Here is a 23,529-nt window from a genome sequence, read left to right on the forward strand (position 1 = left end):
ACCAAGGACGTTAAAGGATGGGGGTGGCAGGTTGCAGTTAATGGTGCAAAAGAAGCCCTCTGCCTGGGTGGGTCAAGGGCAGAAGCTGGGGTACTGATGAGATTCTGCAGTCATAGGTGAGTGACTATGGAAGCTGGCCCAGGTGATCGCAGGGGAGGGGTGACCAGGGGCACCTAGAGGATTGCTGATGGACTGGACACGGCATGAGATGAGGCCATTGAAACAGAGAGGCAGAGTCACACAGTGCAGGAGCTGGCTCAGACTGGGACCTGGGACAGATGCTACAAGTCAAAGTGTTTTCTACTCTGCTTCCCTGTCCTGGCCTGGGAAGAGAGTGTGGCCTGGAAGAGGGGGACTGGGATCCCCAGCCACAGACCTAAAACACAGGAGCCCAACCCCATTTAAAGAAGGCAGGCCTTTTATTTGGGCCTGGGAGTCCGGAGTTGGCAGTTCTCTCTGAAATGCCGGGAGTTAGGAGACAGGGAGCAGCAGTGAACCCTTATTTCTGTACCAGCTGCTTCCCCTGAATGAGCTCTAAGTAATCTCTCAGCTCCTGGCAGGGAAGGGCATGCTTTGTCCTATGGATGGGCATGAAAAAGGCCACAGCCCCTTTGGAAGACACTTTGGAAAGCCATTAAAGCCATGTCCAGCTCTTGCCCCACATGCCTGCTTCTTCCCTGGTCTTCTGATGAGGAAGCAGTCGGATCTGTGCAAGACTCTACCCACAGGGTTGCTGGGCATGATTGTTAACAAGATTAAACAACTCACATCCCACAGCAGAGACTAGTTAAAACTGCACTTTTAGAAAGGGCATCATGACAATTACTTTGCCTTTTTCATTTTGATGAATTTTGGATATCTACCAAGGCATGTCCAATGAACTGACATGCATCCTTGGCCTGGCCCATTTAATGCCAGGAGGTTCTCTTACCAATCAGTTTTTGGGGAGATTCAAAATGCCCCAGTTGAGAACTGAATTCAGAAGCCCCGGAACCAGCGGCTATGCTTTTTCTTTTAAACCTGTGAAAGCCTATCTGGGTGGATGGGCCTTTCCATCTAGACTGCCCAAAACAGAAAACTAGGGCTGGGAACATCCTTCCCCAGCCTGGAACCAGACCAGTGTGATCCCTGGTCCAAGGTCAGAGGGACTGTCTCTCAACTGTGGTAGCTGCATCAACAATATAGGTAAGCGATCACCTGCCTTGCTTACTTCCCAGAGGTGCTGGGGGCCCTTTGCAAACTACTGTAGATGATACAGGTTTTAAGTGGGTGTTTTTACAATCTCTTCTGCAATATACTAATTACGCAGACACTGTGAGAAGGAGGTGGGGGGAGGTCAAGTGTATGTACATGGGCCTGGCAGTTACGGATGGAGTGTATACTGCACTCCATGGAGGCTGAATGTGGGCTCTGGATGGGAACAGGCAGTACCTTACCACTTACTGGCAGTGTGACTGGGGCTCAAGGTTTTGCACTGTGAAGTGGGACCTTTGTGAAGCACTAAAGCACCTCTGCTGGCTGCTGTAGTTTCCGTCAAAGCAACCCATTAGAAAGTACAAAAGTCCATTGTCCTCATTCTGGTTTTTAATGTTCAAGGTGACAACAGTGTACAGTTTTTCCAGACCCATATGTAGGTTCCATAGTAATCTCCACCTGCTGGAGAAAACACCATGACAGATGCCATTGCCCCAGCAGGTCACTGCCAGTGTGGGAACTTTGGGATCAAAAGCACCAAGCCAAGTCCCTTGCTCAGGATGGGTCTTGGTTGAAACCACAAGCCCTTCTGCAGTTCTAGGTGGATGTAGTGTTGGTTCTTGGCTCATTGCAGGGGTGAAGCAGGAAACAGAAAGACTGGTGACGCCTGCTTGGAAAGAGGATCGAGGCACATTATGATTCCAAACCAGGAGATCCTGAGTCAGCACTGATTCTAAGTCTCTGGTTTGTTTAATAGGGGAAAGGATTCCATCCAAGAGCCCAATGGGTCTCCTCTCCCAAACCTGCATAGGAAGCAAACTTATGAGGGTGATGGAGGGTCTTTACCAGGCTAGGACTACTGCCTATGTTTCTGCAAGTCACAAGTCAGCAGGTCAAAGAACAACTGTGAAGCAGAATCTGCTAAGCAAAGCCAAGTAGTGACACTCACTTCCAAAACATACCCAGCAGAAGCCTCCTGCACGTACCAACAGTGACAGATGCTTGTAGCACAGGAAACTCACCCCTTCTTCAACAGTTGATTTGATTTGCCACACATCACTAGTGAACAGCTCGGTGGCATTTTGACTGTTTATCTTTTAGGGCAAGATACCCTGATTCTGAACTCACTTGGGTTGGGTTGGCATGAGCTGTATCCTAGTGAAAAAAATACCCCACCTACCTCCTAGGTCCACTCAAGACTTCTGCACGTGGAGTAAATCAAACCATAAAGGAGCCCATAAGAATACCCAGGAGGCGAGCAGTCTGGATGGTGACAGAGGATAGGGCCAGGCAGGCAGGTGGAACAGAATCTCAACTGGCCAAGGCCTGGCAAGATTGGATTTCCCAGGGGTTGAGTAAAAGGAGCACAGGGAAGTATTTATTTTCACCTTCTGAAGACACTGTGTGCATGTAGCTCTGACTTCCCACTTTTAGGGGACTCTGGCTGCTGCCCAGTTTTATCTGGGCAAGTGATATATTCTCGTGGGAACAAGTGGTGGCAAAGCCTCTTTCAACACATTTCCCCTCCTTCCTCCAGTGATCGTTGGGGCTGGCGGGTGGGACACACTAGTGAATAAGCCTTGTGTGCCACAAGTTTTTATGTAGAGAAGATGGAAGGAAGTTTCCTCCCACAGGCCCCAAGATAAATATAATTTTAAAGCAATTAAAGCCTGCTTCAGTGGGAGAGTTTCCGTACAACATGCTGGTGATATTCCTTCAATTTTTTTGGTTGTTTTTATTTTTTTTTCATTAAAGTTCATTGATCGTCACAAAAACCCAGGAAATGCAACTAAGGAGAAAACAAATGTCCAACCAAGATCTAAGAACCCAGAGCTATGGAGGAGACGTCGCACTGGACTGCTGGGTGTGCACAAGGGGGCAGGAGGGGCGATCCTCATGGGGCATGGCCACTGGCCATGGGAAACACAGGAGGGACGCCAGGCAGCTGGCTGGGCGGTTATGTTAACCGCTGCACGATGACAGCATTGAGCAGGTTGGCTTCCTTCAGGGTCTGGCTCTCATCAGCCAGCTCTTTGTTCGGGAAAGTAGTCATGAGGATAAAGCTGGTGGCAGCCATGGCTGGCCGGGCATCCACGATGAAGAGTCGGATGTCGCTGATCCTGCAGGAGTTGGGGAAGTGGTGAGCAGTGCCCTCCTCTGTCGTCCACACCCCTGCTCTGTGGAAAGCTAAACACCTCGCAAATCCCCTTCCCTGACCTTCTCCACAGAACAGCGAAAGCTACGCTCAGGCATGTGGGACCATGTCCCTTTCTTGCCAAGAGTCCTTCACTGCTGTTTCTATTTTCCTTGAGATAAACATCAACTACCCTACTGGGTTCCCAAGGCCTGCCTAATTTTATACCACCCTCTTTCCCCTCAATCTCTTCTCCCCACTTTTGGTTCATCAGGCCATACTCTCCTCCCACATTTGGGTCCTTCTTTCCAGAGGCCCCCCTGCCTGATCCCCTTCCTGTAATCCTAATCACAACTCAGGCCTTGGATCAAATGCCACCTCCTCAGGACAGCCTTCCTTAGCTCCTTATCTCCATCCCTGGCCCTCCTTCCACATTTATGGAATGATCTGATTAGTGTCTCCTCCTGCAGCTCATGAATTTCATAAGGGCAGTATATGAATGTTTTGTATGTCACAGGAATCACAAACTATTTGTCAGAAATTAATGGTCAACTTCTCAGGGCCAGGAATCGTTTCTCCAGACACTGCCTGTCTTCTGAACCTGGAGATCATATGAGAATGAAACCACCTGGAAACAAGGCCTCCTTCCCTACAGCACTTAAACAGAAGTTTCCTTTTTGCCCCAAGCCCCTAAAATCTATGTAACTTACAATTTGGCACATCTAAGGGCGTGGACCTGCAGGATTCTGCCTGTGACTTTTAGCAAACCAAGCCTTGTCACCCAGCGAAGCTCTGCATGGGCTGTCCACCTTGGGAGTGGGCAGCAGTGTGCTGGGCTTAATGAGTGAAACGAAACTGAGGCAAGTAACTCACATCACTGGGATGGGTCACTCCCTTAACCACCAGACACTTGAGTGTAATGAAGGTTCCTGATGAAGGAGGTCTGAACAGGCTCTAGATGCTCCTGGCTCATAGCTGGGGCTTGTCTCCCGCTTTTACTCACAGGCGAGCCCAGTCGATACTCAATAATTGTCAAACAATTCACTGACCCCACATGTGGGTGCTGGCTTAGTTGGTTCATGACCAATAAAATTTAGACACTTCTGTTCTACAGAAAGGAGATACCAAATATATTTACTGGCAACAGTCCTCTAGCACCTCTCCTATTAGTCTCTTCCCTTTGCTGCGCCTCAGTCTCCCCATCTTTAAAATGAAGGAGGAACTGATCCAGCCCAGATGGTCTGAGATGTAGAACAGGCATTCCCAGAATTCTCGACAGCCAGATCTAGAAGAGATCTTCCTGGCCCAGTGGTTTTCACAGGCCGCTTGTGGGGAGGGAGGTGGAGGAAGCCAGGTGAGTGGGATGCTGGCACTGTAACCCCTTCTCCTCTATCAACCACAGCAGTTCTAATTTGATCTCTTCACAGGACTTTAGAATAAGACTTCCTCTGAACAGTCTGGTAGCTTAAAAAAGCCCTGAGAAATCCAATACCCTAATTTTACAGATGAAGAATGAGACACACGGGGCGGGGGGGAAGTTAACAGTCACTGACCACACTAATGGAAAAGTGGGGACCAGAACCTAAGGCTTCAGACTTGTATTCCTTACCACCCTCGTGTCTGTTTTGGGGAAAGCATGGAGTGCCTGCTGGTGTTTAGGAGGAAGAACGGCTCTCTGCTTCCCACACATTCGCGTGAGTCCCAGAGGACGCTCCTAGAATAAGCAAGGCCACACAATGCAAGGTACCTGTGGCTGTGGTTAAATTTCTGCACCAGCCTCCCGCCGTCTGCAAGCCGAATTTGGATGTTTGTGGTAGGCTCTGATTCGTCGATTAAGATGGAAGAGCTGGCTTTGGCTTCATTTTCTGCCTGTTGGGCTGGAGAGCTGGTACTCAACACCTGGGGGGCAGTGCTGAGGAGAGAGGATGGCATCAGGACACAAGCAGAAACAAGGCCCCTGGCAAAAAGGGAATCCCCTCTTGGACTGTTACTGAGCATTTGCTATGCTCCTGTCATTGTTTGGTGCTGCTGAGCTATTGACCCAGACAGGGAAAACTGTGCCCTTGTGGTCCAGCAGAATTAGCTTCAAACCCCAAGTCATATGTTTCATATGTTATTGCTAGCTCTCTTGCTCCTGAGTAATGTGGGCAAGTTACTTGGCCTTTTTCCTCCTTGGTGTCTTCACCTGAACAAGGGCTTGAAGGAAGGAAAGCAGGACAGCCTAGGGTGGGAGAGACAGGGTCATAAGGCTAGAAGACATAATAGACCAGGGTCAGTTTTGGTCTCAATGGAGTGGTAGAGGGGAGTGTTCCAAGTCTGCAGGTGAGGCAGCCTTGGCACAGCCTGGCAGGTGAGTGGCAGGTTGCAGGCGAAGCAGTCCAGATTCTTCCTCTGTGATGGAATTTTCAGGCCTGCATTACCTAGTGCACCTCACTCATATGTGTGTCTGTACTCATACATCCACTATTGAGGGCAGGGGAGAGAGTTCTGAAGGGCGCTGAAAAGCCAATCAAGTGCTGGGTACTGCTGGGATTCATCATACAATGAATAGGACACGGTGTCTGCCAGTGTTAGATTTCATATCTCAGAATCACATGGACCAGGGTTTGAATTACTCAAACATGCTTACTTTCAACAAAGGTAGTAATTAGATTTTTAAAGGGTTAAGGCTATAGGCCTTGCTCAGTTTTTGTGAGGATTAAAGGGGAAAATTGCATAATGCACTCAGGATGGCTGACAAACACAAAATGCACAAGGACTCCCACTTCTCCACAACTGTATGGAGCCACCTTCTCTCCTCCAAACTACCTGTTCACTTCACTCCCAGTCTTTCTCTTAGCAGATGACCTGACCTAGACCTTTGAAAAGAAGCAAGGCCGTTAGATAAACCTTCGCTTCCCCTCAAAGCCTCTAATTAGATCAGTTCTTGTACCTTACCCTTCCCCCTTCACAGCCCCAAAAAGGGTACTCAGAGCAAATCCAACTGAAAGTGCTTTCCAAAGTGTGTTCCATAGGAAGGAAGGTGTGGGAAAGGCCACATAACACACCAGCAGCTTCAGAGGCCATTGGCACATTAAAAGTTTTGAGAAACTGCACAGTTCAATACCGCCCTGAAGCATATAATTAAAGAATGACTGAAAAGTGAACTTATTTTCTGTGAATGTGAAAAATATGGACTTAGAGAATTACAAAGTAGAGCTCAGAAGAGAATGTCGCCCACACTACTAGCACTAGAGAAGCTGCTTCTATGCATCAGTCACACAGCATGTGGGACTCAAAAAGTGTAGGCTGGGACACAGAGTTTAACTGACACCACCATAGGCCACAAGAGTTGCTTGGAAATAGTGAAGAGGTAAATCTCATATACCTGTAAACGCCTAAGCTCTGCACCAAGCTTTTCCAACCACCCATGGCTCATGGGCCGTATGCGGCCCAGGACAGCTTTGAACGCAGCCCAACACAAGTTCGTAAACTTTCTTAAAACGTTATGAGTTTTTTTTTTTTGCTTTTTTGTTGTTGTTGTTGTTAGCTCATCAGCTATCATTAGTATTAGTGTATTTCATGTGTGGCCCAAGGCAATTCTTCTTTCAGTGTGGCTCAGGGAAGCCAAAAGACTGGACATTCCTGATCTACACTATCTTGTTTTGTTCATTAGTTTCACAGACATTAGGTCAACTCTCCAATTAGACTTCAGGCAGCCTGTCCCTCAACTATTTACAATAATTCAAAGTACATGTACTCATTGAAAACACTGCCTGCCAGAAAGGGAACTATAACATTTTCAGTCAGGCCTAAAATGAGAAAGAAGCTGTTAAGCCAAAATAGCTGATATCTATTCAGGCAATGGGGTGGAGAGTAGAAAAAACAGGAGTGACATTTACACCGACTTTGTGCAGGGATTGTCTAAAGGAGCTTTCAGTCATGACCTCACTGAATCACCACAACCATCCTTTGAGATGGCTGTAGATGGGTGTTATCTCCATTTTATAGATGAGAAAACAGACACACATGCTATGGATCATTTTTAAAAACTCATGCAATAAACAAGCTTTCTTTCAGTATATATTCTGTGTATTCCCACCAGCCAGGATTTTGTCAAGCTTTACAGTTAGGATGGTTTACTTTAGAAAAATAATATTTACATTGAAAATGCTTTCTTAAACTTCTCCTTGAGTGTCATTCCTCACTTATGAGCTGATGACCCTCAGCAAGTTACTGAGCATCTTGGCACCTCAATTTCCTTTTCTATAAAATGGAGATACTCTCCTTACGACATCTCCATGCCTTTTAGGGGGAAGCAGTCTCTACTGTCCCTATTATTAAGGAGAGTTGGTGTGACGCTAGAGAAATGGCACAATCTTTGGAGCTATGCCACCTACCATTTGGCCTCCGCTCTGCCACTAAACTAAACAAGCAGTGTGGCCTTAAGCAAGTCACAACTTCCCGGGGCTTCAGTGTCTTCGTGTGTAAAATGAGGAGCTGTTCTGTTTTGAGGATGAGACGAGATAATGTGCATGCAAGGCCTGATATTTAGGAAATCCTCCATACAAGGAAGCAGTTGCTGTTTGGGTTTGCTTCCCAGCACGTCCTGTTGCATGCAGATGGCTGGTGGCTCATCACTGGAAGAGATGAGGAAAGTCTGATGCCTGGACTTGGCTGTGCTGCTTCTGACTGGTTGTTTCTCTTACACACTCCCTGAAAATTAGGTGAGGCAGGGTGGCCTGATAAATATGGTGACTGTTTATGAGGCACCCATTCCTAAGCCAGGCCCTGTGCTGAGTACTTCACATGTATTAACCCACATTACTTAACCCACAGGCTTAACCCCCAGCCTATGAGGTAGGGATTCATCATCTCCACTTTACAGATGAGGAAACTGAGGCACAACAGGGTTAAGCAACTTGCCCAAAATTCCAGTGTTGGTTCACGGAGGAGGCAGTATACAATCCGACCTGTCTGGCTCTCCATCCTGTGCTCTTCACACTGTCCCACTCTCCTGTTGGGCCTTACAGACAGACAGATATAGGCTTGGATTTCAAGACCCAGTTTCCTCATCAAAAAAACAGAGTTAAAACTTCCCAGATAGTTGAGAAAATAGCTAAAAACATGCACTGTACCCAGCACATACTAAAAACACAAACAAATGTCTATGTGGTTATGCAAGAATATCCAGGATGCTATGCAGGTTGGCAGGTAAGGGCAGAGACTGGAGGGACCCAGCTCTGCACTGGCCAGCAATATGGATCTCACCAAGTCTCAGGGTCCTTCTTTCTAGAATGGGGATCAAAACAGGATTAAAGAAGATAAAACATGTGAAATACTTTGCATAGCGCTCAGCTAACAACATAAAACACTCGACCAGCCACTTACTATCATTCTTCAAGGTCCTGCCCCACTTATATTTGCCTCAATTCTGGACCTAAATCCATTGGAAATGCTATCAGCTGCCCATGGGCTGTAAGTGGAAGGTCACCTGACAGGCATTCCCAGTCTGTGCTGCTCTCAAGGAGGATAGGGAGTAGAAGAGGAGGAGAAAACTGAAGACCAGGCCTCCTGATTCTTCAAATAAAAACAGCACATCATTTAAAGAACATTAGTTCCATAGTGCTCTAATCATCCCACAGGGCAGCCACATACATCTGTTCAAAGGAGCTGGTCTGTCAGCTCTTCCTGAGAACTGCCAACAGCTGGGCTACTGCTCCCAATGAGCGGCTGGCCATCTGCAGCTGTTTGACTCACAGGCAGGAAAGGTTAGAGCAGATGTCTATAAATAGTGTTTTTGGTGTCTCCCTGCAAACATAGTAAATTATGGGGAAAATGAGTCTCAATCCAAGAGCCTGAATCACCCAACTCCTCCTGTCTTTACAGTGGGAATAAACTGGCACTCGGTACTTTCTTGCCACTGTTACAAATCCTGAGACCAGTCATATTCTTCACAAAAATAACCACTAGAGACGGCACAGGAGCAGCTAAAGCTCACTTCCAGCAGCAGTGACCCCTCCTTTCAAGTGCACTCTTGCTGTTTGCAATTCGAACCTTCAGATCAGCTCCCAACCCAAACAAACTAACGTCAAACCTAAAACAACAACAAAATTCTCTGGTTTCTCTTCAAATTGTATACACCTTTTGCCTTTTACTAAAACAACATTTAATACAACTGAATTTTCTCAAATCTTTGAACTGAGACAACTTATTCATTCACTTGAAGCATTTTCCCAGATAATTAAGATTTTGAAAAAGCCCAGTAATGACTGATTTTTGAAGCAAATCTGAGAAAATTTTCTTGAACTTTTGGCTTCTGATCATTTTGGTTCACAAGACAATGAAAAATGTAGTAAAACTTATGGGAAAACACTAAAGCAGCTGTCCTGATTTAGACTGAAAAGCTAAAGTCCCATCTCACCTAGCTATATAAAACTGTGGCTGGTTTTTTTTTTTTAAGCTAAGTTTTCATAAAAAGCCAGAACTGAAATAAAATGCAAGTGGAACTGGCAGTGAGCACTTACTTTGTTGATAAACATCATGGTGATATCAAGTTCTATCTTGTACTTATTCTCCACACTAATATTCATTTCTATCATGCTAAAATAGACTATTTAAAGATATTTTAATTTTCTGAGATGCAGAGTTTCACACACATAATATGGTTAGACTTTCCGATAGTAGAAGCATTTCCTGTTAGTATTATAAAATCATACCCAAAGTGCCTCCCTTGTAACTGGCAGTGAGCGTAAAAAGTATAACCTTTTGATCGGCAATTTGACATCTTAAAAATATGAAGCCCTTTTGAAACAATAATCCTATGTCTAGCCCAAGATTAAAGAGTATACAAAGATTTAATTAGAGATATTCACTGCAATGTTGTAATTCTGGTAGCTGCCTAAATGTTTAACAGTAGGGACTGGTTAAATTACAGCACATTTGTGGGCTAAAAAATTATGTAAGCATTATAATTAAAAGTGTAGAAATAAACTCACTGATATAGGATGACAGCCATACTTCACGGATAAAGCAGAAAGCAGGTGATAAAACAGCATGTTTACAAACACATGCAAATGAGTAAGAGAAGAAAGAAACACTTGCCAGATATTTCTGGGTGTTAGGTTTAGGACAGCTTTAATTCTTTACCTGCACTTTGTATTAAGATGAACATGTATCACTTTAATAATCAAAGAAAAAGAAAATTAGGTGCCCTATAAAGCTCATCACAACTGACAGGGACACTCTGTAAGACTAGCTGTCCTGGGCTAGTCCACGGCCCTTGACACAGTAGACGAAATGATGAGAATAGGGATGACTTAACTATTTTGGGTCTGCTAAATCTAATACCCTGAGCTCTAACCCTTGCTCCTGATGAGGCATGAATGGTCAATAGGCAGGTAAGGGATTCTAGCAGAGGGCCAGCCAGAAGCTCAGAGGGCATGGTTGCTGGAAGACCAAGCTTTGATCCCTGAAGACAGTGAGGTGAGCAAGGGCAGTACCTACTTTGAGAACTGCCAGATCTAGGTTAGAAAGGATGTCTCATTGTGCAGGAGTGCAGGAAGGAATGCCAGTCAGAAGGCCTGGGGTCCTGGCTCTAACACAGACCACACACAAGGACAGGCCCCTAATGTCCAAGAGCCTCAGCTTTCTCTCTATAAAATAAGGATCATATTGGCAAGAAGGGTCACTATGCTCTGAATGCCTACCATGTGCACAGTTCCCTCTGAAGAACACTAATCAGGTGACCCCATGGCCTTGGCCAAAGCTAAGTGGATCCTGAGAGAAGGCAGCCTACCTATGGGTTGGCCAAGAGTCTGCTGGGAAAACTGTATGAGGGATACCAGTGACTATTAACCAATCAGATATCATCAGAGGGTTTGAATAGAAGATAAAGAATGTCTGTTAGTAGAGGGTACAGGAGTGAGAAGGCAGTGGCAGAGGACACAAGGCAGAAAAAGTCACAAGTGGCAGAGTGAGTGTCAGGAAGGGCCAAATAAGTAGAAATAAGAGCTGCTGAGCTGCCATAACGGTGGCACACCAGCCTGCAAAGGGGCAGCAAGGTTCTTGAGCGTCCCTGCATCCTAAGCAACCCACCACGAGGCCTGGCTGGATGAGAGACTGTAATTCCTTATTCCCCTTGGAATCCCCATTTCAGCCTTAAGCCATCAAGGAGATGACACCTTCCCTGAACACCCTAGATTACTGATCCATAGTAGCAATTATGTTACACTCTCTGCTTACATTGACTGCTAACTATGGAACAATGTTCTACATGTATCAGCTCACTTATTCCTTGCAACAATAATCCTAGGAGGTATGGACTCCTATTAGTACCAACTTATGGTTGGGGAAACTGAGGCTATACAGTCCAAGGTCACACTGCTAGAAAGTGAAGAAGCAGAGATATAAACTCAGGTCTGTTAACTCCAAAGTCCATGTTCTCCACACTGTTCCTCCCATAGAAATACAATTTGAAGTATTTTGTAAACAGTAAAGAGCTAATAACCAAAGTGAGTGATACACAGGGTCTGCTGGGTTTGGCAGGTGTGACTGACACAGTCTGGCTCTCACCTGTGCTGCTCCTTACCTGCCTAGTTTCTGACCCTCGCCAGTGAAGGCTTTGAAGGCTCCTTTGGGCTTCACAAAGTCCTCGTCCCGATGGTCCTCCATATCCAAGTTCACCTGTCCACCGTGAGCTAGCCTCCGCAGCTCTGCTGGCACCTCCCTGTGGGAGAAAAGGCCATGCTGGGATCCACAGAGAGAACATGGAAATGACAGTGATGGGGAAAAGGGGAGAAGAAACCTCTCAGTCTGACAGAGAAAATTGCTGAGTCTCTCCAGGGAGCAGGCTACTCTGGTGGCTACCTGTCTGCCTCCACCTTTTCTCTTGTTTGCTCAGCCATGGCCGACACCTATTTCTTATTTGGCCACTTAGGTCTGCCTCAGGCCCAAAGGGGAAAAATGGACACACAAGGTTTTTGGAGCAGATCTATGAATCTGTATCTCAACTATGCTGAATCTGCTTCAAACAATTTACTTCACAAATAATCAACATTCTGCCTTCTTCTTTCCCAACTGCTATCCACTCACTGATTTGGGACCTGGAGGAGGGCTTTTTCACTCACCCTCTGCGGATAGACTCCAGAAACTGGGCATTGGATGGATCTTGGTAGCTTCTGAGTTCTCCATTATCCAGGCTGAATCCACTCTTCCAGAGTTTCAATACTACATGAACCTGTGATGACAGGGAGTAAACAGTTACCAGGGATCTGGTAAGCATAACAATTTGAACTTGCAAATTAGCAGGTTTTTACTATTTCTCAGTGTTGCTACTATCAAAACACACATAGACACACATATATACATGTGTGCATAAGCAATTCAACAAGCAAACTAAGTAAGCATTAACCTAGAATAGGAAGGTGATCTAGCACAGACTAAGAGCAGGGGTTTTGTTTTGGGGGAGCTGAGGCTGCATCTTGACTGTGCCACTCACTAGCTAGATGGCTCTGGGCAGGTGACCCAATTGATGCTTTGCTTGTGCTTGGTATGCAGTGAGTGTCTGACTAAACTACCATGGCAAATCTTGCTTGTGGACTATTCCACAGTCATTAAAAATGTTATCTACAAGTTCTGTTAACAACAACTCCCATACACATTCACAGCAAAGGGTCTAGAAGGCTAAAAACCAATGCATTAGCAGCTGCCTCGGAGGATAAAATGTTTATTTTCTTCTTGCTTGACTTTATTTTGGAATAAAACCCAAAATTATTTAAAACATATTATAGAAATCAATGATCACAAGACTACAAGAAAATGTTTGTGGTATAATATTGAATAAAAAAGACTCAAAATTGTGTGTATGATTACACTTGTGGGGAGGGGGACCCTATGCACAGGGCTAAATAGTGGACAATGAGGAAAACTGAAAAAAAAAAAAAAAAAAAAAAAAAAAATTGGTGTTAAGTCTTCTCTGGGGGTCTGAAGACAAGTTCTTCAGCTATACTCACATCACTAAAGAACCCCAGATACACTGTACCTCTGCTTGAGATCCATGGGCTGCTCAAAAAACTCCTTCATTTGCCCATCCCCTTTCCCAACCTGTTCTCACCAGCTCTCTCACCCAGCACCCATGAAAGCTGCCTTTGATTTTCCAGTAAGCCTCTCTGTTCGTGAACCACAGCAAGGGCAGTATGTCTGTTAGCTTCCCTTTCAGAGGCTGCTGGTTCATGCACAATATGTAACCAATCCCTTCAGAAAAATGACAGAACAGTCCACAGGCTTCCCTCATGCAAGGTGGATGCACACTCACATCTTGGCTGGAATGCTGCCTCTTTTCTCCTGCCACATAGGCAGACTCTTCCTCTGGTGCTGCCCCAAGGCGGTAGCCACCTCCTGCAAATGGCTATAAGGGACAAGTTCATACACATTTGAGAGGTTGGTCCGTGGTAAAAGGGTTACTCAGATATAATGATATATATATCTTAGTTAAGAGGAAGAAAGAGGAATGGGTTCCTGATCAAGCATGTTAGCTACTAGATGCATTTTCTCTGATATCAGACTCAGTGCCTATATGGCCAGGCAGTATGGTAAATGAATCAGGTGGCCAGAATTGGGCTAAGAGCTGGAAGGGGCAGTGCCTGGCTAAAGGAAACAGATGCTACTAAACTCTCATTAACCATGACCATGTAGGAATTTGGGTACAGGATTCCCAAAGGAGACAGAAATCCCTATTTTATATAAAATAGATGACTATTAATTCAAGTAAAACAAAATAAAACTCCAAATAAGTCAAACTGGATAGGCCAAACAAAACATGTATGCAGAACCCAATCTAGACCATAGGCTATAGGTTTGAAAACTCTGCCCCAAATCTTGGTTCCACGTTAAAGGGTGAGAGAAACTACACTCGTGTTCTGCACAGAAGACCAAGTAAGCACATGAAAAAAAAAAAAAATCAATCACTACCGAGGTGAAGAAGGTGGCATTCCCAGCTCTGGAATCTCAGTCTTGTGGGCAGACAATGACCCTTATACTCACTCTCGGTTTACTGGTCTCTCCAGGGCTCTTGGTCACTCGCTCCACAGCTACAGCTCCATGCTCTTTGGCACCTTTAAAGAGATCATCCACCAGCTCGTTGGGACTTTTCTTCCTGGGAGGGCCAACAATCTGCTGTCCACTTCTCTCTGAGCCCCCAGCATAAAACCTGTGTACAAAATACACCTCTAACATGAAACACTCATGGAAAACATGAATAGAGCATGTGCCAGGTTGGTGCTGGGCACACTGAGGCAAAGGGTACAACGCTTGTCTTTAAAGAACTTACTGGCTAGCTGGGAACACATGGAAGGAGGCAAGCAGGTACAATGCAGTGTGAGCAGCAACAGAAGTCAGTAAGGGAACACTGGGTGGGAAGGACAGCCAAGACTTCCTATAAGGGTGTCTTCTGGGCCGAGTCTTAAGGATGAGGATGAGTTTATTAGGTGAACAAATTGGGGAAAGGCATTCCAGGCATGCAAAACAGCTTATCAGCTCAGGAGAGTGTCTCAGCTGGGAAATATCAATCTGGTGGCCAAGCTCCTCTCCAGGAGACAGTGACTGCAGTCATAGTCAGAAGTATCCACCACTAGAGACTCGGGGTTAATGGTGGCACTGGCATGGTTAGTACAAGCAGCTAGGCTCCAGTCTTGGCTCTGCCACTGTGTGTCCTGGGTAAGCCAGTGCACTACTCTGTAACTCACTTTCCTTGTCTTTGAAATGGGAGGGAAGGACCACATGCCCTACCTACCTGCTCCTTAAGTCAGAGCCGTGAGGTTCAAATCAGCAGATGTATGCAAAAGAACAAGCACAGAGTAATGCACACAGGTAAGGTGGTGTGACACAGCACCAGGAGCTCCCCCAAGCCTCACCTCACCTTGCCATTCATGTGACACACACTGTGGCCCCTGAGAAAAGGGTATTGGAGGTCAGAGAAGCTCCAATCTCAAATACAAGCCCCAAGACACCCACACTGGGCTTTGCAACAGGCCAGGCATGGCTTGAGATAATAAAATTAGTACTTTTTTATATGGGTCTGAAAACCAGCTGTCATGCAGCCTGGCCCCACTGCCTCCTTATTACTCCTAGTCAGAGCTAAGTCAACAGCTTGTCCCCAAGGGGGAAAAATCGAGAACCTATAAACATTAGGCTCAGTCTTCTATTTCCTGACATTCACCAGGGAACGAGAGGCAAAGCCACAGGCCCTGACAAGGACAACAGTACCAGTGTCCTTTCAGTCTGAAATGCTGAGGGGTCATGGAAGTAAGCGGAATGTGAAATAAAGGAAGGTCATCGCCTGGAGGATGTGACTGGGTGGGAAGAGAATGAGAAAGTCATTTATGAGCTGGGCATTCACGTACTTGATGACACTGTGTTTCACTCAGGAGTGTAAAACCCTAAAATTAACATATATTCTCATATCTGGGAGTATCTAAAAGGAAGGTTTTGAGGCAGTGTGAAGGTCACAATAGGAATGAAAATAGAGAATAGAACACATGTAATTTCTCAGCCCACTTCTCCAAAGACTGACCATGATGAGATAACTGCATTCCCGTAATAGTTATTATACAATTTTCCTTAGGAATGTCTGACAGACTGAGGCAGATCCTGTGGAGAACCAAAACCCATGAAATGAGGTTGTAGCCAGTTCATTCTTGTTCATTCCAGGTAGATGAAGTTCTGCTAAATGGACCAGAAAGTCAAAGTCTTTATTAAGGGATCTCAAAGCCCTGGCTTCAGAACTGGGAGCCTGTGATCAAGAACCTTAAAAATATGCATGCTGTGGACCTGGTATTTCCATTTTTAAAAACTATCCTAAAAAAAAATCTGAAATGTGGTTAATTAATCCACAAAAATGTTCACAGCACTGGTATTTACAGTAGTAAAACATTGAAAATAACCTAAATGTCAGGCATCCCATATAACAGATTATTATTACAGCATATGAAAAGGCATATGAAGGATTTTAATGACATGGGAAAATGTTTGAGATGTAGCATTGATTCAACAAAACCATATTTATATACGGAACAAAGACTGGATGGAAATATGCCAGAACATCAACCGAAGTTACCAAAGGGTAGATGAGCTTAAGACTTTTTCATCATACTAGTCTGTATTTTCCACAATGGGTATTTTTATTACAATGCTCCTAAAGGTTAAGAACAAACAGATGTGTGCATGTCTATTGAGGGAATATACACTTATAAGCCTATTATTCTGTTTTTTTACATGATGTTTTTTAAATTAAAAAGAAAAAGCTGGAAAGAAATATACCAAAAAATGGATATCTGGTTACGTATGGATTGTAATATAATGAATAACTTTTTCCTTCTTTTCCTTGTTTTTTAAAATTGTAAATTGGCAGTTTATAATTGTATATACTTACGGGGTACAAAGTGATGTTATGCTTTAACAATATGAAGTGGATTAAATCAAGCTAGTTAGCATATTCACCACCTCAAATACTCACAATTTTTGTGGTGAGAACACTTGAAATTAACACTTAGCAATTTTGAAATGTACATGCTCTTTAATTAACTATATTCATCATGCTATGCAAGAGATCTAAAAAAAAAAAGCCCCAAACTATATTCCTCCTGTCTAAGATTTTATACCCTTTGACCATCATCTCCCCATTATCCCCTCACTTCTGCCTCTGTAACCACACTCTGCCGATTGTTCTAGATTGGAATTGTTCTAGATTCCACATGTGAGAGCGTGCCGTATTTGTGTTTCTGTACCTGGCTTATTTTAGTTAGCATAACGTTCTCTATCCATGTTGCTGAAAATGACAATTTTCTTCTTTTCACAGACTGAGTCGTACTCCTACTGTGTATATATACCACATTTGCTTTATCCATTCATCTGCTGGTAAGACACTTACGCTGATCCATAACTTCGCTACTGTGAAGAGCACCGCAATGAGCATGGGAACATAGACATCTCTTTACAAACTGATTTCAGATCTTTTGAGTCAATATCAAAAAGTGGGACTGCTAGATCTTTTCCTTATTTCCCTCCCCTAATATTCCTCAATAAATACATTAAGTAACAGAACAGGGGTCACTTCTAAGCTACAGGGAGAAGAGACTTCGTAGGATATAACCCACAGACCAGCCCACAGTAGTAATGGCTAACAATAACCGAATATGTTTACCAGGTCCTGTTCTAGGTGATTTACACATTACCCTGAACTTCCCTGTAAACTATCCCCCAGATCCCATCTAGAAGACTCACCTCTGGCCTTCCTCCTCTTCCTCATCCTCATCTTGGTCATGAATGAGGTCTCTGAAGGATGTCACTCTATTATCACTGGAGACACAGAAAGGAGCAAAATGATCTCAGGGAGCATTAAGAAAGGTAACCCTCATCACCAGCAGCTAAGGAGGTGAAGACACTGAGGTTAGATTTTTGGTAGGCGAGAGGAGGATGTTATGTGGAGACAGGTTAATCCTCTAAGACTGCACATAAAATAATGTGGCATTTATTTTTCCAAGGTCACACAGACTGAGTATATATTAGAAAGTCCTATCGTGAGGTAAAATGGAATCCCAATTTAAGCTGTCCTGGCTTTAATAAAAACTAGAAAGTATTTATTAATATTTAGGAAAAAAAGCAGTGTTGTGTAGGGTGGGCACAACTAAAAATGAGTACAAGGGTTGAGTAGTACAGACAGTGGGAAGGAATAGAGGAACGCAAGAAAGGCTTCGCAGAAAAATGAAATATTTGGACCAACTGCCAAAGAACTAGTGGACAGTCACGGGGATGGGGCTCCTGGGGAAAAGGGGTTGGTGTAGCATTACCAGAAAGCAGCATATACAGTGCACAGAGACCAGAGAGTTGAAGGAAGGACACATAGTCAAGAAGTAGGAATGAATGAGTATGTGGGTGCCAGCACTGGAGGAAAAGCAAGCCCCAGTCTACTTCTGCTGCAGGTTAGTCAAGAAGTAGTATTGATTTTGAGGAAAAAAGCAGTGTTGTATGGGATGGGCACAACTAAAAATGAGCGTGAGAAGGGTTAATTCTCTCTGACAATATCTTCCACTGCCACTTTCCACCTAGTTTAGATCTGTCCTCAAGGAACAGGCTTAGTTTTTCAAGGATCATAAGACACAAGTTTTATCAAGATGGAAAAAAAAATTCTGTATTTCTTAGGGGAAAAAAGCAGCTTCCATACAATATGGGAGGAGGGTGATATGGTTTGGCTCTGTGTCCCCACCCAAATCTCATGTTGAACTGTAATTCCCAATGTTGGAGGAGGGACCTGTATCATGTGAGTGTATTTCCCCCATGCTGTTCTCATGATAGTGAGTGAGCTCTCACAAGATCTGATGGTTTTAAAGTATGTGGCACTTCCCCCTTCACACATGCTCTCCCCTGCCACCATGTGAAGATGTGCTTGCTTCCCCTTCGCCTTTTACCATGATTGTAAGCTTCCTGAGGCCCTCCAGCTATGCTTCCTGTACAGCTATGGAACTGTGAGTCAATTAAATCTCTTTTCTTCATAAATTACCCAGTCTCAGGTAGTTCTTTATAGCAGTGTGAGAAAAGACTAACACAGAGAGTAATACAGGTTTAGTGAGGCTTTAATGAGCTGTTAACTAGGAAGAAAGCTCCAGTTCAGTCTTGAACATTTATTTCAAGGAGACAATCAGGGGACAGAAGAGATCTGAGGTTCCATCAACTAGAAGTGAGAAGACAAAAACCAATCAATGTAGCAAATAAGCTCCCTGTATGAGTTGGCTCCTGAGAACAGCCTCCTGGGCATTCCTTGATACTCGATATGACATGGTTCAAAAGGATCCAAGTGATGAGATCTGTACTAGTACCCTGAGAGTACTAGTTCCACTCATTCATCTTCCCAAAGGGAATTTTCCATACAGGCTCAGCCTAAAGTTTCTTACAATGACTAGGCTAGGATGAGCATCTATGAAAAAAATATTTTCTATCTCCCTGTTGTTAAACTTTCAAATATACTTGCTTGGGCAAATCACTTGCTCTGGCTATGGCTTTGTTTCTTTCCCCCAAAACTCATACACCCAGACTCTGATGGTATCCGACACTGATTCTGGTGTCCATGTACCAGGTTCCAATCCCAATTCTGCTTCCTACCCTGTGATCTTGGACATGCTATTTAAATTCTCAACGCTCTCATTTTCCCACATGTAAATAAGATAATCACAGCATCAACCTATGGGCTTCTGTGTACAGGTGGGGTACTGATGCACGGAAAGTCTTTTGCATGGTGTGGCACATTTAAGTACTACTCTTGAGTAGCAGTTCTCAAAGTGTGGTCACGGACCAGGAGCATCAGCATGACGGTGAACCTGTCGGAAATGCAAATCCCCAGGCCCCTCTTAATTCTACTGAATCAGAGGGGTAGAGTATTCAACAATCTAGTCTTAAGGAGCCCCTGAGGTAATTTTGGCATACATTCAAGTTCAGAACCACTGTCTGGAGTAATGCTTTCAGTTACCTTCTGGCATGGGTGTCCTAGGGATATCACCAATTGCTGAATACTTTAGTCCTATGGTCTCTATAAATCGGCTAAATATCTCAGAAAGTTCAATTTTTCAATATTAGAACTACCTCCCAGGCTACTCTGGCATACTGAAGTGGCACAAAGCTCCTTCATCAGATGACATTTTCTGTTTTTAATCTGGTTACCCTAGCTCTGCCTCTCTCTGATGATGGAAATGCTCTATCTGCACTGTCCAACAGAGAAGCCACTAGTCACATTTGGCTATTAAGCATCTGAAATGTGGTTAGAGCAAATGAGTAATGATGTTTGCTTAATTCTAATTAATTTAAATAGCTAGTGGCTACCTTATTGGATAATGTAGTTTTAGAGAATCAGACAATGGTAGTCCCTGAAAGTTTCAAGTATAACTTTTGCTGGATGAAAGAGGGGGGAAAAAAGGAAGAAACTGTTACCTCTTGCTTGACCCTGCATACAGGGGTGGGAGGTGCTGGCAGGGAGGTAGCATGTGGCAGTAGAAGCAGCTTTGGACTTAGGCAGACTTGGCCGTGAATCTGTGGTAACAGCAGCTGTAAGTTACTTGACTTTTCTAAGAATTAGCATCCTGACCAGCGAAATGGTGAGCACCTTACCTACTTCAAAGCTGTTGAACAGTATCAGAAGAGAACACAGGTGAGAAATATGGCTAGAAGGATGGTGACTGCTCCTGAAATACTAGCCCTCCCACTTCCAGGAACTTACAATTTACTTGGGGAGAAAAATTAAGTTAAGTATCAGGAAAAGAGTTCAGGGCAATGTGGGAGAGATGCCACCCAGTAGTATGTGGATATAGTCAAAGAACTGAAGGAGTGATAGTTGTGATTGGGGTTCTGTGGAACAGAATTACGGCATGCCGCCTGGTCACGGGGTTAGGAATAACACGCTCGACAGAGGAGTGGGGATGGAGGTGAACATGGAAGGATGCATGGGATCTGTATAGGCAGAAAGCAAGAGAGTGGGCACACCTGACCAGGTGAGAGACTCAAACAAAAGCAGGAGAACCAAAAATAAGGAATAATTAGAGCACCAAAGAAATCAGTTTGGTTGGAACAAAGGATTTAAGAAATGAGGAAACGGAAGTCAGATTAGGGAGGTGGGTCCAGGCTAAACTCTGGAGGACTTTGAATGTCCACAAGAAGAGGCAGAACGTCGTTGGGGCTGAGAGCTTAAATGCTGAATGTAGAAACAACCCTACATTTAAATCTTTGTTTTACTAGCTCTGTGATCTTGGAAAGATACCCCAACTTCAGTGTCCTCATCTGGAAAACAGGAATAGTACTAACCTCAGTGCTAATAGTACTAACAACAGTACTAACCTCAAAGGGTTGCTGTGAGGACTAAAAAGGTGTTCATGTAAAAGCTTAATCCAGTGCCTGACTCCTAAATACTCAATAAATGGCAGCTGTTATTACTGAGTTTAAACTGTCTCCTATAGCAATGGTAACATTTTTATGTCTGTCAGCCCTTCGAGAATCTCATAAAAGCCATGGACTCCACAAAAGATAACTGCTAACGTGTACACAAACTTTTGCCTGTAATTTCAGGTATTAATAATTTAGAGACTTTCTCACGCCCATTCCATAGATTCCTCCTAGGGTTCTAGGGCTCCATATTAAGAATCCCTATTCTAGAGTCAGGTGTTGCTCTGAGGCAGCAGTGACAACATAAAAGGGTATGTGAGAAGTCGAAAGTGGGGGATGGGGAGAAGGCAGCAGCTGGCTAACTGTCCTGCAACAACCAGGTCGAAGCAGAGGCACATCCCACACAGAATTCCTCTGAGGTGCTAGCACAAGTTTGGCTTTTCCTGAGAGTGTAGTCCTAGCATTTGCTTTCCTCCTCAATAAGGACAACCATGCAACAGACTGCATCCTCCTCCCTCCCTTTTTCTTGTCTTCAGTTCTTTTCTAGGCCTACTACCAAGTCTGAGCCTTAACAGAGCAATAAAGCAATGCCTCTTAGACTGAATGTGTGTCCAGTCTTTTTACTCACTTCAGTTCTAATATTAAACCCTATGTCCTTGATTCTTTTACTTTTATGCCTATTCTTAAATAAACATACTTGTTGGGGAATAGACAGAGTAAACAAAACAGGTTGAGAATGAATGCTAAAAATGATAATACTAAAATTACAATAACAACACATACTGTGTTCTACTTGCTTGTGGTAGCAATCTCCTATGTGGTAGGCACATTCAATCTCCTAGGTGGTAGGCACTATCATTCCCAATTGACAGGTAAGGAAAATGAGGAACTGATACATTAAGTAACCTGCCCAAGGTCACAAAGCTTTTACTTAAGTGGCAGAGCTGGGATTTGAACCAAGGCAGTCAGGCTCCTGGGCCCATGCTAATAAACCACTGCCTTAATAGAACTTTGGGACTACTGGAGAAAAGAGAGGAGTAAACATGTAACTGGCATTAGAGACTAAGTTTCAATCTCTCCCCCTGTATAATTCTGACATGCCAACATCCCAACAACACCCTAAGGTGGCTGTCAAAGACTCATACCTCAGAAAATTAGCCATCTCTACTAGCAGCTGCAAGAACAGCACTTACCCTAACAACATGTCCCAAGCAGTAATACCCAGATGTGCCATCACCAATATCTCATAGGTTAGCACGTGCAAACAGTTACAAGATCACTTTCCTCCTACCTCTTTTCTCTGGATGGGAGTGAGTGAAAGAAGTTAATAAAGGAATGAGATCTGGGGTTAGTGCTCCTTCTTCAAAGGAAGGAAATATATTTTAAACCTCAGTTGCTTTTAGAGAGAAACATAATTTACCACTTCATGGCAAAGAAACACTATTGGTTATATTCTGGGGTTGAATTCAAACCCAAATAAAATTTCCTGGCTTAAACACACACTAGAGAGTAGAAGCAATCAGGCTAAGGCAGAGAAGGGAGACACCTCTGCCGTCACACTCTCTGTAAAGGTTCGACACCTTTACAGGAAGCACCCCTGCCTGTCTCCTGGAAGACCAGCATTGTCTCACTCTGCAGAGCACAGGAGCATTCTGCTGCGGGAGCCAGGGAGGCGGCAACAGGGGATGCAAATGGGATCGCAAAGGTTAACACTGTTTTACCTAGTAAGACAAGGTCTCCCTAATCAACTTGGCCAAGGGTGGGTTACACAGGTTTATTTTGTACAAGACTTCTTAATAAGGTAATGGGCATCCTAAAATATCAAAACAGCTTTCCTAAAGTCATTTCGCCTAATCTTTCACATCTATAGTACCCTTGAAAGGAAGTTTTTTGGCTTTTACTTAAAAACTTTAGAGTTGCAGTGGTCATTCCTCATATTACATATGTAAAAGACCCTCAAAAGTCTTAAAAGTAGATTTGTGGTTTCCCCCAGAATTGAACCATAAACCACACCCAGTTAAAAGTCATGCATCTCTGTACTGGAAATGACTGAGGCTTGCTGGGAAGTACTACCCATTGACTCAGTCTAACCTTCTCATTCAGACCTGGTCCACACGCCCAGGCCTGAACCCTCTGGTCAGAAAATAACTCCTCTTCACTGCTGGAAACACTCATGTAGCAATAATTGAAGTGGGCCCTTACCTGGGGGCTGTGCCTCTGGACACTGAACTGGGGGTTGCCTGCGAAATGGTCACAATGTCTTCATCCCCTCCGTCCTCATAAAAGCTCGCTAGCGCGAT

At 44.3% G+C, this 23,529-nt stretch overlaps 1 protein-coding gene across 1 annotated transcript; it reads right to left on the reverse strand.

Annotated features, from left to right (window-relative positions):
* Nucleotides 1-1,566: 1,566 nt before the first annotated feature.
* Nucleotides 1,567-23,529, reverse strand: NSFL1C (NSFL1 (p97) cofactor (p47)). Its single transcript, XM_011974287.1, has 9 exons — nucleotides 23,432-23,529; nucleotides 22,521-22,529; nucleotides 17,588-17,662; nucleotides 14,351-14,516; nucleotides 13,623-13,715; nucleotides 12,436-12,545; nucleotides 11,898-12,035; nucleotides 5,076-5,240; nucleotides 1,567-3,314 (listed from the first exon to the last, which is right to left on the reverse strand). Exons 7-9 carry the CDS (start codon nucleotides 11,978-11,980, stop codon nucleotides 3,152-3,154), a joined length of 411 nt encoding a protein of 136 aa, XP_011829677.1. The 5' UTR covers nucleotides 11,981-12,035; nucleotides 12,436-12,545; nucleotides 13,623-13,715; nucleotides 14,351-14,516; nucleotides 17,588-17,662; nucleotides 22,521-22,529; nucleotides 23,432-23,529; the 3' UTR covers nucleotides 1,567-3,151.

Source organism: Mandrillus leucophaeus, unplaced genomic scaffold, assembly GCF_000951045.1.
Source record: "Mandrillus leucophaeus isolate KB7577 unplaced genomic scaffold, Mleu.le_1.0 Scaffold101, whole genome shotgun sequence".
NCBI classification, from domain to species: Eukaryota; Metazoa; Chordata; class Mammalia; order Primates; family Cercopithecidae; genus Mandrillus; species Mandrillus leucophaeus.